The sequence below is a fragment of the Polychytrium aggregatum genome (assembly GCF_025602895.1).
Source record: "Polychytrium aggregatum strain JEL109 chromosome Unknown BJ171scaffold_18, whole genome shotgun sequence".
Taxonomy (NCBI): domain Eukaryota; kingdom Fungi; phylum Chytridiomycota; class Chytridiomycetes; order Polychytriales; genus Polychytrium; species Polychytrium aggregatum.
The window spans coordinates 164,255-181,387 of NW_026516220.1; the positions used below are offsets into that span (position 1 = coordinate 164,255).

A 17,133-nucleotide genomic window follows, 5' to 3' on the forward strand; every position below is an offset into this window, starting at 1 on the left:
GGAGATGCGGTTGGGAGCACTACGATGCTTTGCCACCACCAGCTCTCCGATTCGTGACCGTACCAACACGACTGCCAAACATCTTGGATGATGCCGATGTTCGTCCGGATGCTGTGTTGGCCAGCGTAGCGCCGTCAAAAGTGGGACTTGGTGTGCGTCGAATATGGGTCTCGCTGAAGCGACCGGTCAGCCGCTGTGCCAACCAAGCAGACAATAAAGCCAAGGTTATTTCGCCGCTGCTGTACGATCCGGCCAAGCGATGTGATCGAGAGCAGAGCCCACCTTGTCTTTCACATCGTGGATGTCACCGACACTCTGGGATTTGGACACAGTTGCCTCGCCAAAGCCGAATCGGATTGAGGGCGCAGTGCCAGGGCGGCTGCTGGTCGGGCCGGAGCTGGTGCTCAGGGGCGAGAATGATACTGTCGGCGAGACCAGAGTCGAGGTAGCCGAGGGGTTTGTTGCTGCGGTATGGATGCGGAGGCTGCCCTCGAAGGACTTTTTGGGCCGCGGCGTTGCCTCGCCCGAGGCCAGCGGGGGCGGGAGAGCATTGCCGACAGAGCCGTAGTGAAGCTGCTTGGCGATCCGGGAGGGAGACCCCGGGATGCTCTTGCTGGCGAGCTGCTCTTTGTAGAGGAGAGTGCTGGGGTCAATGACGGGCAGCACCGCCCGGGCATTGACGCCCGCAGCAACATCGGGATCTTCATGGACGGCCAGGAGGAACTGCAGAAAGGGATCGAGCTCTCGGATCTGCTTTGTCTTGAGGCGCTCATAGGCCAGCTTGAAGTTATCAGCCCACTCGGGATGCACATCCGATGGGTCCTCGCTGTTCTCGTCCGAGACCTGCAGCTGGGCAACGTTCGAGGCGATCTTTTCGACGGTCGAGAAAGCCGAGGTGGGTGTTGTTCGGGACGGGGTCGTTGGGGCCGTGGGCTTGGACAGAAAATCGAGATAGTACTGGCGACGGCCCTGATCCCCGTCCAAGTGGGCAATCAGATCGGCGAGCAGGGCACCCAATCGAAACTGCGAGTTCATGGTGTGGACGAGACGGGCGTTTGGGATGTCAGATGGACGGACTCGGAGTCGGATTCGATCTGCTGGCTGGTCGGGCCCTCGGCTGCGAAAGATGCGTCTGGGAGCCGGGAGAAATGATATCGATGAGGGTTTCGAGCGGACGGATGGAGGTCCAGGCGTAGACGACTGCTTGGGCGGCGGCGAGAACCCCGCTGCTTGGAGGAAGAGCAGATCCAGAACCAAGGGCGACGGCGATCGATGCAACAGGACCGGCTCCAAAGAACGCGCCAGCCCTCGGCGAGAAGGGCGGCAGGCAGTCTCGCTGGCTCTCGCTCATGCTGCGACCGAAATGGGGGATTCGAGGCTTGATTTCATGGCCGATGCCCGGGCGAATCCGCCGAGAGTGGCCGGAAGCATTCCCAAGGTCGACAGCCCAGATGCGATGCACATGCAGCACGGACTTGACCCCATAAACCTCTCCGCCCGCAGCCCAACTCTCCATGGATGTCCCGCCCAGTCAAGTGGCCAAATGGGAAGCGGCTCTCATTGGAGATGAACATGGCTTTGGTGTGTATTGCTTGGTATGTATTACAGGCAATCCAATAAAAAACGGGACACCCGGGTTTTTGACCATTCATCGAATAGTTTGTTACCCAATGTGATCGCACGCTGGCCATGACCATTCGCCACACATCCGACTTTCGCACCGCCGCATTGCGATGCTACGCCCTCATCCATAGCCTGCGTAAGGTCGCCTCCATCTTCAGTGTGTCCAAGAGCACCATCCATCGATGGCACCGAGGATGCAAGCTGGATGACCCATCCCGGGTCCCAGCTCGCAGATCCACTTTCTTCGAGCAGGCATGTCCAGTCATTCGCACCCTGATTGAACAGGACCCGTTCCAGACTGGTCCTGTGTTGCGATGCAAGCTCGAGTCCATCCTCCAGAGGAAAGTATCACTCTCACTCTGCCATACTGCCATCCACCGAGCAGGTCTCTCACACAAGAGGGCAACACACCTCTACAAGTCCAAGCGACTGGATGAGCGAGTGGCACAGTTCAGGGACCAGGTCCGCTCCATCGACCCGCGGCGATTCGTTTTTGTCGATGAGACAGGGATCAGGAGATCCATTTTCCCTCTTTACGGATACTCGCCGAAGGGTGCTCCGCTTCGCCAGCGCAATCACATGAAACACAAGTCTGTCTCGGCTGCATTTGCTATCAACCACTCTGGTGTGCTGCATCGCATGTACATCCCCACATCATTCAAGACACACTCGATGGTCGAGTTCTTTGAGCGAGCGAGCTTCCCAGACGACTCTGTGATTGTGATGGACAATGTCAGCATGCACAAGACAAGGGCTGTCCTGGACTGCATCGAGCGCCGAGGATGGTCAGTGATCTTCACCCCACCTGCTTCACCCGACTTCAATCCCATCGAGAACTTCTTTGGGATTGTGAAGCATCAGTACAGGAAGGCAGCAGCGCTGAATGCGTCCGAGGGGTTCAGAGTCGGGATGGTGACCCTGTTTGAGTCTGCCGTTCGGAGGGTGCTTCCAGATGTCTTCCCACGGCTGATTGAGCGAGCGATGCGCTTCTGGGGTTGAGTTCCCTCCAATCAAGCCGCCATTTTCGCGTTCACATCCCTGGCTTGAACCTCTCGGCGATTTTTGAACAGGGTCGCTTCCCCAACCAGCCCGCAAAGACGGGCTCCTGCTCTCGGGTATAAATGCCACACCTTCGTCCTGCTGCTTTCTTCCCTCATCTCGCCTTGATCTGATCATCGCGCTATTGTACGATAAAAAAGTCTCTGCTCTGACCAGTACCACTGGCAGGCATCCAGCATCCTCTGCCCCCATGCCTCCGAAGCGCAAGGGTACCGGTGATGGCCAGCCTCGGCCACCCAGGCCCAAGAAAGCCAAGTCACAGTCGGAGCCTGTCTCTGGTTCGTATTCTGATCCCACGCATGCTTGTTTCTCTGTTGCTCCGTCGCTCACCACCACTGCTTCTGCAGATCCAATGGATGTCGATCCCACCGAGCCTGGTCCATCTACTTCCTCTGGTACTGTCAAGCGATGTCGCCAGTGCGATGGCACCGATCACGAACGTTGCAACACCAGCAAATGTCCAAAATACCGGCCCCTCAAGAGTTCTGTCGTCCCACTCGTGGATGGAAGGTCATCCGCCCCTCAATACAGCTGCTTCAAGCAGACGATGGATGGCTGTTGTCTCAATCCCGCTCTCCGCGACAAGATCCAGGCCACCGTCGAGGCCATGACCCAGATCCAGTTCGAGGCATCCAGGCTGCTCAACCTGCACATCCTCCGGTGCATCGAGCAGGATCTTCCCGTCCCCGTCATCTCCAAGGCCACCCCTGCTTTCGTTCGCCAATGCTTCAAGATCGTCCAGGACGGTGCCCTCTCCCCGACCGGGGACAATGAGAAATACAACGAGCATCTGGTCGCTTCCTTTCGCGACTACCAGATCACTCGGCACGCAGACCTGCCTCCGGCCCCTCGTCTGCCTGATGGTGCTCACAGTCAGCTTCTCACCCTGGCTGTCAATGCCTATGCCACCAACTGCACCACCCACCTCGACCTGGCCTACTGGCGACTCCTTCGCCGCTTCTGCGCTGCCGTCTTCCCAGCCAACAAGCACAAGCACGAAGCCATCGAGGCCTGTCTCGAGCTCTTCGAGAAACCAGGGCAGACTCCACCCAAGGCCGATCTCGAGTTCCTCTATCCCGAGTTTGGCCACATCCTGGACGAGTTTCGGTACAGCAGCGACCAGGACCGCTTCCGGGCCCTCCATCGCCTCTCACACCATGTGAGAATCCTCGCCCGAGACAAGATGGTCGACAATGTCCACAAGTGGATCGACTGTGACATGCCCGCCCTCCGAGTCACCGAGCTGCAGCGCCAGGCCAAGCTGGACGAGCTCACTACCCAAGGCATTCCCTCCGACGACAAGAGGTTTACCACGGCCAAGTCTGAGCTCGGCACCACCAAGGCCAAGATCAACCAGCTGGCATCCAGGATCAACTGGGCACTCAAGCAGCTCGCCGTCGACACTCCTCCGGCCGTGTGCACGATGGTCCCTCTCTGTACTGCAAGGGCCAAGTATGTCAAGATCGACACGGTCACTCTTTGGCAACTCCTGGGTCCAAAGAAGCGCCTTGAACTCACCAGGGACAAGCTCAAGGAAGAAGGTGAGGACGGTGTCAACAACCAGGATCGTCTCTGGCGCAGTTGCTTCAAGCTGCGTAGTTCCCTCTTCCAAGAGCGAGACGTGAACAAGAAGCTGTTCAACTACGAGATCAGCACCGATGGTATCGGATGCACCATCGGCCTCGTCAAGTTTCTGCGTCGAACCGATCGCACCGAGACCTCCGAGCCTCCTCCGACTGCCGAGCAGCGTATCCAGACCCACATCGGCGACCCAGACCCCGATCGCACCACTTGGATTGGCATCGATCCTGGAGTCGGCTCCATCTTCACGGCGGTCATCCAAGCACCGGGCCACCAAGACGAGGTGGTCTCGTTCTCCAATGGCCACTACCAGCACATGTGTGGCCATACGTCCAACACAAGGTGGCACAACACCATGAAGTATCGACTCAGCATCGAGACCTGGATGTCGACCACCCCCTCGCCCAAGGTGTCGTCCTCGGAGGCTTTCAAGGTCCATCTCACCCATGTCCTGCGACCGGAGCTGCGAGTGCAGCTCGACTTCCACCTTGGCAAGAAGGCCCGTCACCATCGCTTCACGGGCTACAAGAGGCGCCAAGTGGCCGTCGACAGGATGTGCAAGGCCGTCCTGAAGCACGCCCCGATACGGACCGATGTGGTCATCGCCTTTGGCAATGCATCATGGCGACAGGGCAAGGGCTATGCATCCAGCCCTCGGAGGCAGCGGTTCGCTCGGTACTTTGAGCAATTCGAGCACCACCGACGCCGTCCCAATCACCCTCATGGAAGCGTCAAGGTGGCCTCGACGAACGAGTTCAACACCTCGCAAGTGTGCTCCAAGTGCCTGGAGCCAGTTCGGTTGGAAGGACTCGATGCGCCCAGTGTTGCGAATTCCCACTTTGTCAGGAGCTGCAAGAATCCCAGCTGCCGGACAGTGTGGAATCGCGACGTCAATGCGGCGCGCAACATGATCACAGTGTGCAGGTCGATTGTGGAGATCGGAGAGCGACCGGCGGTCTTCACTCGGAGGCTGCCAAAGTGATCTGTTTTATTTCTTGTGGCTTTGCTTGACGCAAGCACAGCACATACTACATGTTCATGGAAACGGCTATATTGTCCCGTTTTTTTCTGAATAAAGTGTACTGCCGTCCCAATCAATGGACCCATCCGCTCGAATCCCCTGGATCCACTCCGTCAGCTCGAGTCGCTCGAGTAGCCATGGTGCTTGTGCTTGGAAAACTTCTTGCCGACCTTTCCGAGTGCCAGCGCACCGAGCCCGCCAGCCGCCGCTCCAGCCATGAGCCCGTGCATGTTGCCACCGCTGTTTCCGTGCGAGCCGTGGTGGGGACTATGCGGATTGTGGTGCGGATTGTGGTGCGGATTGTGGTGCGGATTGTAGTGCGGATCATAATGCGAGCCAGAATAGTGCGCCGAGTGATGACCGCTGTGACTGCCGCCGCCGAACAGGCCGCCGAGCGCTCCAAGGGACCCACCAGAGCCGCTGCTTCCGTGTCCGTGGCTTCCCGAGCCAGCCAGGCCAGCTATCGTACCGAGCAGTCCGGCTTTTCCGCCGAGACCAAGAAATCGGTCCCCTGTTGCGCCAGCAGGAGCAGCTGAGGGGAGGGCAGTATTGACGGGAGCATACTGTGGATAAACTGCTGGCGGGACACCGGGTTGGGTTCCCTGGTGCATCGGTGTTGAGTATCTAGCCCCTGGATCGGCCGGAGGAAAGTATGCCTGAGATCTGGGATCTTCCCATTGGACATGACCCGAGGGAACATGGACGAAAAAGATGCGGCCCGAGGCAGGGTCGTGCTGGATGATCCAGCCCTGGGGCAACGGAATCTGGTTGACAAGCGGATCCATGGTTGGTGCTGTGATTCAAATCGATGTTGGGGGGGAGGAGGGAGGCGAGCGTGGGAATCCCCTGGACGAGATGCGTGATTATATCACAGGGTGAGGCTCAAACTCAAAGCGAGCATCCGCCAACTCAATACCAGGCGGCGCGGCTCGGGTGACCTGGCGAGCTCGATCCCAGTCGCTTGCATCATGGCGCCCAAGCACCAGCGGTATGACTCGGTCTGTCTGCGTCAGCTGGCTCGCATCCAACCTTGATCGCCGTGCAGCCATATCGATGGAGTCCGGGAGACAAGCCTTTCCTCTCAAGCGAGCGCCCGCTCGGGTCTACCAGGGCTCCAAGCGAGACCGCCAATCGCTTGATACCGGCGGAACGTCCGGTGGCCTTGAGTCGCAGTCGCTGGAAGGCCAAGGTTTGTGCGTGACTGCTCTGCGGTCCCATACTCCAACCTACCGACTGGCCTGACTAAGCAGAGGAACAACTTACTGCACATACACAGGAGGCTTCAGAGACACTCGCATTGCCCGCATCTCCTACACCCGCCACGGACCGGATCGGCCTGCAGCCGCTCGGGCAAGCTTGAGTCAGGCCGGGTCGAAACTCAAGCACGTCTCAAGGAGCGTGCGCAACAACGAAAACAACGTCCCTGCTACGAGTCTTCGGGATGGGAAGCAGCGATCCAGCAGAGGCACCGCACGACAGAACACTCGGGGTCAGTGCGTGTTGGCGCTGCTGGCCCGGATGAGGCCCTCCGATGGATCTGCATAAGGCTGACGCATCGCTCATCGGGTTGCTCTCAGTCCCGTTGGCTCCAGTGGCGGTCTCAGAGAATCGGCTTTCGGCATACAGTCCCCAAACCCCCAGTACAATCGATTCCAAAGACCAAAGCCGCCGCGATATAGGCAGGCCACAAAGCTCAGGCACCCTCCGCGCGCTGCTAAGTGTAGGGAACTATCGATGCCGATGGGCACAGCCCGATTGATTGCTGCAGCGGATATCAACCACACACTAAACTGGCTTCTGCGGCAACAGCGGGTGTCCGACGACGAGCTGGACGATGCCCCGGTGCGACGAGATCTCCGGGCCTTTCCGTAGTGCCTAGCCATCGCGATGCGCACGCAACTACCAAAACGAAGCACACACAGCCAGCAAAAGCAGCACCCCGGTTTGCGCTCCGTGCCATCCTGACCCGGGAGTGGGATGCGACCGGCCCCAAGAGTGTTCCAAGCCTGAATGGTGACATATCGACCAGGCAGCTAGAGCATGCCGCGACTATGGCACAAAGTGAGAATGGATCGGTTGCTCTTCCCGCGCCTCGGCCATTCCCGGCTCAGCAAGACATTCGCCGGGAAACAACAGGTCAGCGCGGGTTGATTTCTGGAGGACAGAGAGGGATCTGCGCGAGATGCCCTATTTATTGGTGCGAGCTGCCAAGCCACAGATCACGTGGGGCCAAGCCACTCACGCGGTGTTGGCCATCCACATGAATGCCCTCTGTTGGGCAGGCAGCACGCGAAGCGCCGACGACATCGGAGTGTGAACAACATCGGAATATGAGCGACATGAGAAATGCAGCATGAGAGACGAGGTCATGGCGCAATCGGAAGGGCGGGTGTGGAAGAGCACAGCGTTTGTCAGTGCTATGGCAAGCCAAGGTTGACGGGAGATGCCGCACCTCGCGAGCCAGCAAAATTACATCCCAGACTCTGCTGTCCAGGCATTGCACACCCGGCGGGAGAGGAAGTGCAACCCTACCTTGATAGGCGACACTGTGTTGGTTGCGCCAAGGCCAAAGGCACGGGCGCCCCTGACAACCTCGCATTCGTCGCCAAAGAGCTTGCCGATCCGATCCACCGCTAGGAGCATCGCAAGGTCAGGGACGTATCGCTCCTGGGCATACGGGAGGAGTGCGTGGATACGTCCTGCACATATCCAGAGCGTAGGTTGGTAATCTGGGGTGGGGAGATCTGAGGCCCGCGAATCATGTCGTTCGAGTGTTCGGTGCGGGCTGCGTGTCCATCAATGCGTCGTATTGGTCGCTGCCATACATACCAATATCCTGACCAGTCTGGACACCATCCTTGATGGTGCGATAGAGCGATTGGGCGTCGGAGAATCCAAGATTGAGACCCTGTCCGGCCTGAGGGTGGATTGTATGGGCGGCATCGCTGGCAAGACCGGTGCGGGGTCGGCATCAGATGTAAGTCCTGGTGTGTTCGTCGAGAGTACCACGGCCGGCCAGTGCCGCCCAGTGCCGCTCTTGCGACCTGCATGGAGCGCAAGACAGGAGACTTACCCAATCAGAGCGACTCGATCGTCGACATAGCGCACAGAGTTGCGCAGCTTCAGAGGAAAGCCGGCTCGGCTCTTCTCGGCAACGCTCACGATCCGGGGCGGGAGCTTGCCCTCGGTATGCGATGCCCGGTTATCGAGCGAGGCCTGCGCTCGCTCACGGCCCCACCAAGCCTCGGCCTCAAAGTCGCACGTTGTCTTGCCGTCCGGTTGGATCTGCGAGATCAAGAACTGGATATCTTGCAGCGGGTTGTGGAAGGCCGCGTTGACGAGCTCGAGAAACTCGCGCGGGGGGAGCGCAATGATGCGGTTGGCAAGATCTGGTGCAATCGACCAGACCAGCGAGCTGTAGCCAGGCCCCAGCTGGCCGTCCCCGACGAGAGAGCCGTCGACCACAGAGGCATCCAGGGGGAATGGAGCGGATATACGCTATCAACACAAGGGCGATAGGTGTGTCGCTATCCCAAGGGCCATCGGCAGCACCAGATCGCACAGACGGATGCTCACAGGTCCCTGGAGACTCGACTTACCGGCAGAAGCGCAATTGGCCCGGTCGGCATGTAACGCTGCCATGCCGTCTCGTTGGCATCTGTGTGGTCCTCGAGCTCGAGAGTGGCGACGACGCCTTTCTGATTGTAGTCCCAGCCGATGGACTCGATCTGGGCAAACTCACGGACCTTGGAGTTGCCACCATCTGCACCAACCAGCAGTCTGGCCCAAAGTGTTGTGCCGTCGTCCAGCTGCACCTGGGGCCATGCATCGACCGCGGCGCCATCGCCTTCGGAAGCAGCCTTGGATATCGATGCCACCTTGCGCTGGTTGAAGAGCGTGATGGCGGACGAATGGTCGGTAATAACCGAGGCCAAGGCTGCCTGGATATGGTTGTTTTCGACGATCCAGGCAATCTGCTCGAGGCCGGCCTCCTTGGAGTCAAAGTTCACCAGGCCAGAGCTGTTGGAATCCCAGATCTGTATGTTTGCGAGGCAAGGCGAATCAGCCGTCAGCGTTCGCTCTCGTCTTCCGCCGATGCAGGGCAATGAAAGTGTTGTCGGTGGTCATTGAGGACGTGAGCGCTCCGCATACCTGCATCTTGGAGAAGCGATGACGCCGGGCAGGGTCAATGGCCTCCCAGGCCCCGACCTCGGCCAGAAAGCGCTGGGACGCTGGTGTGATGGAGCTGACTCGGTTCGAGCGCACGTTGGGATCGTCCGACGGCCGCTTCAGCAGATCACCGGCCTCGATCAGGGCAATCTTGAGCGACTGGGTGTAAGGCGACGTGGCCAGGGCACAGGCAAGTGAGCTGCCGACGTTGCCGCCACCGACAATGCAGATATCGTAGTACTTGTCGATGCTACCTGGAGCAGCGGCAGTTGCGAGGCCGCGGGAGCCATGCCGGGTCCGAGCGACCAGCGTAAGCTGGGGTGGACCGACATGATCCCAGCGAACCAGCGAATGGCCGCGCTGGGTGAGATACGGGGACGAAGCCAGGCGTAGTGCAGAGCGCATGTGCGGTGATCCAGTAGGGTGTTTCCGGTGCCGAGGGAGTGTGCTGGAGCTGCAAGCCTGGAATCAGCGGGCAGCAGGTCGAGACGAGGCGACGATGGCCAGCTGGAAGACGGAGAGAGAGCCGATTCTTGAGCTGTGCATCCAACGCGATGGGCGGTGATTCATCTCCCGCAATCCATCCGCAGCAGCCACTCGCGACGAAAGACCTGTGATGGACACCGCCGTAGCATAGGCGGAGACATTCGAGTTGCGAGAGCCTCTTGTATTCAGAATACGCCATGAAGGCACTGCGGGTCAGGGCCGATCGGCAAACGGACAGAGAGGCAAAAACGCCGATCGAGCCAAGGCATCCATTGGCAAACCAGTAACTTGACAGGCAGTCCGCAGTGGCAAATATCCGGCGGCCGCAAAGGAGAGATCGCAAACTTGGGAGGGCGGTGGTGCCAGAACGAAAGTACAAGAGCGAAAAGTGCAAAACAGAGAGAGCTCGAGAGTGATACGACAAGAGTACATACATATAGACAGATACGGGAAGCCCAACACGAGCAGCCGAATTACCAGATACTTCACTCGGTGCGCTCGAACCAGGCCTGCACCCGCTTGACCAGGCCGGCTCCGACCGACGGGGACTCGCGTCGACGAGCAGAGTGCCTTGTTCCTTGGATGATCGATCGCCCCGACCGAGTGCGCTTCAGCGTGGGCGGAGGTGGGTCAAGAGCGACGAGTAGCTCCTGGGCCTCCTCCAGGAACACTGTGCCGTCCTCGGGCGGCCTCTGGAGCGGATAGACCTTGCCACGGGTGCCACCTTCGAGCTGCAGTGTTCTCATGCGATGGATCCAGTCCTGGTTGTCACAGATCTCGGATTGCAGAGCCTGGATCCAGGCAGCCTTTTCATCCGCATCCATGTCGATTTGAGAGGCCAGGGCCTGTTCTTTCAGAATCCTGAACAGGAAGAGGGCATTGTTGGTCATGTCGCGATGGAGCACCCGGCAGGCCAGGATCTTGATGTGTCTGGGATAGAACCGGATGCCGCGCTCGACATAGACGTTATGAAGCTGATGGAGCTCGCGATGGGCAACGGCACGACTGATGGCATCGTCGAAGCAAGCCTGGGTGAAGACGTGCTCTGGCCCGTAGATTCGCAGGACCCATCGCCACACAGGACAGGGCTGAAGTCGATATGAAGTCGATATGAAGACGATGCGACGGAAGCAGAGGCAGAAGCAGAAGCAGAAGCAGAGACAGACAAGAGGCAGCATATGTAAGCGATTGTGGCTCGATGGATCTGGGCGACATTTGGAAGGACTACATCTCAAGCAGAGCGCATCATTGCAGAACGGCTTCAGCCTGTCGCTGGCAGTGTCATGGCCAATCAACGCCTGAAGGCGCAACAGCAAACAGGATCCGAGACTTACGTCGACTTTCATGTAGCAGCGTGTCGCAGGGAACTCCTTGTCAGAGTACTGCGGGTCACACTTGGTCAGGAGGATGTACCTCATGTCGTCCTCGGTGATTTCAAAGCGCTGGTAAAGATAGTCGATCGGCTCGAGACTGAAACTCCAGCCGCGTATCATCGGGCCCATCATGTCCCGCAGGGCTTCGACGGCGATGCGGCCGAGCTTGGCTGAGGAGCACTGCTCCTTCAGAACATTGAGGGTGCGGTCGCGGGCAATCTGCAGGCCCTTCTTGATGGCCTCGTCGGTAAGGCTGAAGCCCACGGCCAAGTACTGCGACAGCATCGAGTTCGAAAAGTCGGGCCTCCAAAAGACCCGCTCCAGGACGAGGTCGTTCACCTGCGCGAGCTTGAGGCCGTTGCGCTTCATGACCTCGACTAGACCAAGGTCGACTAGCGACACTTTGTAGACGATTTCTTCGACCGACGCGCTGAGATTACCGAGCGGCACAAACCCGTACTCGGTTATCAACCGCCGCACATCGGTCACCGCGACCGAGGGATGGGAGTTGGTGCCAAGCAGGGCGCTTTCGAATCGACGGAGATCCTGCGAGAGAGGGGGTGGTTGTGTCAGCACAAACGCGAATGCGATGTTATAATCGGTATCAGGCCCGAGCAGAGACCGGGCTCGGAAAGTATTCGGGGCGGAGCGAGGTCAAGCGACGATACAGACACCACGCAGATATGCATATAGCGTTGCTGATGCGGATCGCTCTCGTATCGGTGATACTGCCGTGCGTTTATGAGGCGCCAGGATGCTGTGCCGTGTCTCACCCAGCCCAACACTTACGTCTTCATTGTAGTCCATGTCGTCGCCGAAGCGCCGGTAGCCTTCAGTGAGGAAGAACATCAACAACCTCGGCGGGATGTAGTTTCGCCGCCTCCGGTCGTGGCGATGGGCCTGGTTCCGTGCCGGGAATCAACGGCCACGATGAGGCAGACGGAAACCATCGTCAGGGCCAACGACATCTGGGCAACGGATGTGCCGACGGGATCCAGCATACTTCGGGCGCTTACCTCTTTATCCACAGCCTGTACGAGGAAGCGGGGAATGGTTGCGCCTAGCGAGAGCATGGCTTGCGGGACCCCAGTGGTGGCCAGGATAGGCCGGTCGTATTTGAAGGCATAGTAGAGGGACAGCACCGATTCCTTGTGCTTGATCATGAGAAATCGAGCACGGGCGTGCGGGTCCTTGGAAAGCTCAAGCCAGCGCCGGCAGACGAGAGCAAAGGCCAGGGGCGAATCGGGCGCGATCTGGGCAAAGATCTCGATCCAGATCTCATAAGGCAGGTAGAAGAGCCATGAGGAGGACTGCGGCGAGGCAGATGGCAGCGACTCGAGGCAAAACTCCGAGGGAGGCATGCCCTCTCGGGACTCCTTTACATCCATGTTCGATGCCGGGGAGTCGGCGCGTGCGGAATAGATATGGGCGGGGCGGTGGGGAGTATGGACAGGCATGTATGCGATGTCGGTGGTAAGAGGATCATGGAAAGCGCCAGGAGGCTCTGCTGAAACGGGCGAGTCGGGGCTCGGGGCAACTGTGGATGCGACGACTGTGGCCTTCTCGGTGGATGTAGGAGGAGATTCGTCCAGGAAGAGATACAGTGGCGGAAGAAGATGGCGAGACAGAGCAACGGCAGGGTATGAGGAGACGACCTCGGAATCGGACAGCTCGTCGCGGTTATCGTTATCAATCTCGGGGACAGTCGACATGCTGTTGGTGGAGCAGACGCCCGGGAGGAAGTAACTTGGGAGGCAACGTACAGGAAGAGCAACGGGCTTGTGCCGACGGCAGGAGCTTGAGGCTTGAGGCTTGAAGTTTGAAGTTTGAGGTTTGAAGCGTGAGATTTGAGGCTTGATACTGGCAGCGAAAGCTCGTAGAGTCGGTTGAAAATTTGGGACAATGAGAGTCGGACGGTCTGGAGACGGTTTGCGACGGGTAATCGGGTGAGGTCCTGGAGATATCGGTTGACTAACTTGGGGGCTGGGAAGGTATTGGGCACGATAGCGAGGCAAGCGGGTCAGGTCAATGGTCCTGGGATGTATTCGGACATGGATGCGGCATCGCTGAGCAGTGATAAGATGTAATCCCTGGAAGCACGGCCGGAGCCGCCATCGCATATCAGACCAAGGACTCGTGGGCCAGGACAGATGGCGGACATACCAAGGGTGCCTGGTCAGGGAGCGGATCGAGGCGCCCGAACGATGAGGATCGGCGGAGGCTGAAAAGAGGTCGGGAGCGGTGCAATGTCGGGCGGAAGGCACCGGCCGAGCGGGAGAAGGGCTCAAGAGAGTTCTTTTGTATGCCGAGACAGGGAGCCAAGACGCCGACGGCGGAGAGCAGAGCAATATGAGGACACCGGGCGGTGGGCGAGGAAGCAAGGTGCTTTGCGGGAGACGAGGCAGCAGCCAAGCTGGCAGGGCGGGATGGGAGGTAGTCGCGGCAGATGGCGGGAGCGGCTGCGAAGAGGGGAGATGGGAGACGGAGGGGGGGGGATGACGAGACGGAGTCGCTGAGCTGTGTCGGCCCGGAGGAGAGGAGACTGTTGCACTTGGAGCTGAACGGGCGGGATCGATGGGGCAGATGGAATGGAGACTCTTGGGGTGGAGTGAAGTGGAGCGGCCTCGGAGCAACGGGATGGTGGTCCGATACTTATGGGGGGGGGCAGCGCGATCAGCGGTTGGCCTTGTGGCCGAGCGGGCGACATGGTGTCTCGGCGGCTGGCCGGGGATGTTGCTCTGGCTGGCGATGGAAGGGCTGCCCTGGGATGCAGCGACCGTCCCGGGCGGTGCTCTCCCCGCGGGTACTGCAGGGTGGTGATGTCGGCTCATAGCTTGCCTGCATCTTCGTCGGGTGTCGGTCATGGTTTGTGGGTGGTGCTCTCAGAGGCCAAAGAGAGCTTCCTTCGGGTCTCAGCGGCCATCGTGAAGGGATCATGATCCGTCCAGGTTGTCCGAACATGCGGCGGCGTGATCAGCCCAGCTGGCCATCAGCTGCACGCCCGTCCCCCCCCTCCCAAACCTGCTGAGGCACCAAGACGAGCAAGCGCACACCTTGCCTCCCGGGTGTGCCGCCGGTGTTGGGAAACGGAAATGCGTGCAATGTTGGCAAGACCAAGCAGGCGATTGCGCCACCAACCGGTCGGCCTTGTATTGAGGACCAGAGCTACAGCGCCGCCCTCTTGGACGAGCTGCAAAGTGTGGGAACGGATTACATTCCAAGGAATACGTACAATAAGAACAGATAGATGGCCCGTGGATTACTCGGACGCGCAGACACTCTTTGCAGTATCTGAGCGTTGCGAGCTAGGCTCAGAAGGCCGTCCCGAGCGAGTACAACATTGGCTTAGAGGAGCATGACCAGCAGGCCAGTGACGGCGGCGAGCACCAGCGAGGAAGCAGAGAGTCTCATCGAGTCGCTCGAGAAGGCCGAAGGGGGGTTGGGGTTGTTGAATCCAGCGGGGTTGGCAGGACTGTGGCAGAGGAGGAGGCAAGATGTCAGCGTTCGTATATCACCGGCCACAGCAGTCCAGCAAGCATCGCCATGCACCTACTGCGGAACTCGCACACCACGGAGCTCGACCTACCCGATGGCAAAGACGTCCGAGACGACGACATATGCCGGGAAACTAGGGGTGTTGGTCTTGTTGGCAGTGAGGCGGAGCCGGTATCGGTTGTTGGCATACTTGGGATCGATTCTCCACTCAGTGGCGTTGGTGTTGATGCCAGTGGAGTTGTCGGCGAAAAAGACGTTGCTTCCCGAGGCAATGACGGTGAGGGTTTGGTTGGTGCTGGCGCTGAGAAGCTCGTAGGTGACTGTGTCGGGGATCGAGACGGTATTGGGGTCCAGAGTCCAGCGGATGTTGTAGGACGAGTTGGCGAGCCACACCGATCCGGGCTGGGGCGCGATCAGCGAAAGAGCACCTGAGCAGAAGCAGGCGTATTAGCGCGCAGGCCTGGTTTCACGGCTTTCCGACTAGGAGAGACTAGATCCGCGGACAGTGCTTGTCGTGGCGAAGCCTACCGGTGGAGGGAACGGGCTGAACATTCTTGATCAAGAAGGTCACACTGTAGCCCCAAAAGACATCGTTCTGGACTTGGACGAGAGCAAAGAAGGTATAGTAGTCTGTGGGGAACCGGAAGGGATTGCTGAGATAGAAGACGCCGCTTTGCAGGTAGTTCTGCAGGTAATAGAGGTGTAAGAGAGAGTCAGATGGGCTGTTGGCAATCGGGAGAGGGTACACGGATATTCTGGCAGAAGTGCATGTGCAGAGCTGCGATCTGTACGTACGGGTACTTGGGCGGCAGCCTCTGCAGTCAGATCATACTGCGCAAAGCCCGAGGTGCCGCGCTTGCCCTTGATCAAGATGAAAGTGTCAAGACCGGTTTTCCCTCCGTAGATTTGGGTTGCATCGCTAGGGAGGAGCAAGCCTTGGGAGTTGTAGCAGCTGCCGTAGTTCTTGGTAGGGTCGACAAGCTGGGCTTTATTCACGACTCCGTAGCAAGAGTTGGAGTTGACCTGGATGATGAGAGGGGTTTGAGCACCCTGTCCGTTCGGAGGCGCAAATTTGGCGGTGTAGGTGTTGAGATCCACAGTGTCCTTTGTGGTGGGGTCGTTGAAGTAGGCGACGGTAATATACATCTGGGGGCCTGCGGTCCGATGAAGAGTGCGTGCGGTGGCGGGGGTCAGACGCGGCATATCGAGCCATCCCCATCCCGACCAAGCGCCAGGCCGGATCTCGATGAGCGAGGAATATAGAGATGTGGAGCAAGGGCGGTCGAGGGATCGACGCACGATGGCTAGCGACTTGATTGTGTGGATCGATCACATCAAGTGGCTCTGGAAAATCTAACAATACCTGCAATTGTTGACGGGTTATCCGTATGGCCCTGTGACAGATCGGCGTTGTTCACGGGTGGAAGGGTGGTGATGACAGGGACCGAGGCACTCGGGACGGCGGCCGAAGCTGTGGCTGAGCCCGTAACGGATGCTGAGCCCGTGACGGATGCAGAGCCAGTGACGGACGCAGAACCGGTGACAGAGGCAGCCGAGGTCGCTGAAGTGGCAGCCGCAACCGAAGTGGGCGGCACAACGGGGTTGGTGGGCAGGTTGCCTGTGATGCTCGCAAAGGACAGGATCTGGGCACTTGATAGCGAGGCAAAGCCAAGCGACATAATCAGGGCGGCGGCACGCATGGTGTGCAGATATAGGATGGTTCAAAGAGCGGGGCGCTGGGTGACTGGGTGTGTCTGGGTGTGTCTGGGTCAGGAAATGTCCAGGCGATGGACGAGCGGGACCGGGGGCAATCCGAGAATGTCCGCTGGAGGGGCAAGGGCAGAAGCGCCAGCGATTAGGCTATGCCCGAGTGATCAGGGAGGCAAGAGCATGCACGGAGCAGGCGCAAGCGGCGGGATGCAGCAGCGATCGGCTCTGCAGACGACGGGCCAGGGAGGATCGCTGGGAGGAACAGACCGAACCTGCAAGCAACGGCGGCGGCGATAGATATGGGGAAGGAGACGGAGGAGATGGAGGCGAAGAGAAGAGCGAGGCGCGGGAGGTTTTATCGCGGACGCAAGGGTGGCGGTGAGGCGGCGGCGGTGACTGCCTGTGTGCTGCGCTTGCGCTGTCTGAGTGGGCTGCGGCTGCTTGTGCAGCTCGTGCTGTTGCGGCGCTGTGTTGCAGTCGACTGCATCTGCTGCGTGTCTGTGCTGGCGCTGGGGTGTGGCTGTGCTGCTCCACTGGACTGTGGGCTCGTTGTGCGGGCGCTGTATGGACGGCCGTGCTGTGCGCCCCGATACGCGCTCAGTGCCACCCTTGTGC

The 17,133-nt window shown here is 59.3% G+C and overlaps 6 protein-coding genes across 6 annotated transcripts; 1 reads left to right on the forward strand and 5 right to left on the reverse strand.

Annotated features, from left to right (window-relative positions):
• The first annotated feature begins 143 nt into the window (after positions 1-143).
• BJ171DRAFT_97902 (uncharacterized protein) lies at positions 144-1,250 on the forward strand. Its single transcript, XM_053116015.1, has 2 exons — positions 144-185; positions 398-1,250. Exon 2 carries the CDS (start codon positions 472-474, stop codon positions 1,150-1,152), a length of 681 nt encoding a protein of 226 aa, XP_052966642.1. The 5' UTR covers positions 144-185; positions 398-471; the 3' UTR covers positions 1,153-1,250.
• A 3,820-nt stretch (positions 1,251-5,070) lies between these two features.
• Positions 5,071-6,152, reverse strand: BJ171DRAFT_567983 (uncharacterized protein). Its single transcript, XM_053113501.1, has one exon. The coding sequence runs from the start codon at positions 6,067-6,069 to the stop codon at positions 5,398-5,400; it is 672 nt and encodes a 223-aa protein (XP_052966643.1). The 5' UTR covers positions 6,070-6,152; the 3' UTR covers positions 5,071-5,397.
• Positions 6,153-6,379: 227 nt separating this feature from the next.
• BJ171DRAFT_97941 (uncharacterized protein) lies at positions 6,380-7,413 on the reverse strand. The gene is made up of 3 exons (XM_053116016.1): positions 7,095-7,413; positions 6,548-7,012; positions 6,380-6,460 (listed from the first exon to the last, which is right to left on the reverse strand). Exons 1-2 carry the CDS (start codon positions 7,302-7,304, stop codon positions 6,674-6,676), a joined length of 549 nt encoding a protein of 182 aa, XP_052966644.1. The 5' UTR covers positions 7,305-7,413; the 3' UTR covers positions 6,380-6,460; positions 6,548-6,673.
• A 340-nt stretch (positions 7,414-7,753) lies between these two features.
• BJ171DRAFT_424072 (uncharacterized protein) lies at positions 7,754-9,859 on the reverse strand (the record flags this gene model as incomplete). The annotated part of the gene is made up of 5 exons (XM_053107644.1): positions 7,754-7,983; positions 8,114-8,229; positions 8,358-8,716; positions 8,884-9,321; positions 9,437-9,859. 5 exons carry the CDS (start codon positions 9,857-9,859, stop codon positions 7,754-7,756), a joined length of 1,566 nt encoding a protein of 521 aa, XP_052966645.1.
• Positions 9,860-10,425: 566 nt separating this feature from the next.
• On the reverse strand, positions 10,426-12,674 carry BJ171DRAFT_424033 (uncharacterized protein; the record flags this gene model as incomplete). The annotated part of the gene is made up of 4 exons (XM_053107642.1): positions 10,426-11,028; positions 11,275-11,859; positions 12,097-12,213; positions 12,330-12,674. The coding sequence occupies 4 exons, from the start codon at positions 12,672-12,674 to the stop codon at positions 10,426-10,428; spliced, it is 1,650 nt and encodes a 549-aa protein (XP_052966646.1).
• Positions 12,675-14,406: 1,732 nt separating this feature from the next.
• BJ171DRAFT_504699 (uncharacterized protein) lies at positions 14,407-16,772 on the reverse strand. Its single transcript, XM_053110958.1, has 5 exons — positions 16,172-16,772; positions 15,604-15,962; positions 15,337-15,493; positions 14,900-15,236; positions 14,407-14,785 (listed from the first exon to the last, which is right to left on the reverse strand). The coding sequence occupies exons 1-5, from the start codon at positions 16,506-16,508 to the stop codon at positions 14,659-14,661; spliced, it is 1,317 nt and encodes a 438-aa protein (XP_052966647.1). The 5' UTR covers positions 16,509-16,772; the 3' UTR covers positions 14,407-14,658.
• Positions 16,773-17,133: the final 361 nt, after the last annotated feature.

Excerpts from the sequence above, each read along its gene's own strand:
- BJ171DRAFT_567983 (XM_053113501.1), bottom strand. The coding sequence starts at position 6,069 with ATGGATCCGCTTGTCAACCAGATTCCGTTGCCCCAGGGCTGGATCATC.
- BJ171DRAFT_504699 (XM_053110958.1), bottom strand. The coding sequence starts at position 16,508 with ATGCGTGCCGCCGCCCTGATTATGTCGCTTGGCTTTGCCTCGCTATCA. Across the intron at positions 15,963-16,171 it reads TAACCCGTCAACAATTGCAG|GCCCCCAGATGTATATTACC; the intron begins GTATTGTTAGAT and ends ATCGGACCGCAG. Across the intron at positions 15,237-15,336 it reads TCAGCCCGTTCCCTCCACCG|GTGCTCTTTCGCTGATCGCG; the intron begins GTAGGCTTCGCC and ends GCTTCTGCTCAG.
- BJ171DRAFT_97941 (XM_053116016.1), bottom strand. The coding sequence starts at position 7,304 with ATGTCACCATTCAGGCTTGGAACACTCTTGGGGCCGGTCGCATCCCAC. Across the intron at positions 7,013-7,094 it reads CAGCTCGTCGTCGGACACCC|TTCCCTACACTTAGCAGCGC; the intron begins GCTGTTGCCGCA and ends CGGCATCGATAG.
- BJ171DRAFT_97902 (XM_053116015.1), top strand. The coding sequence starts at position 472 with ATGGATGCGGAGGCTGCCCTCGAAGGACTTTTTGGGCCGCGGCGTTGC.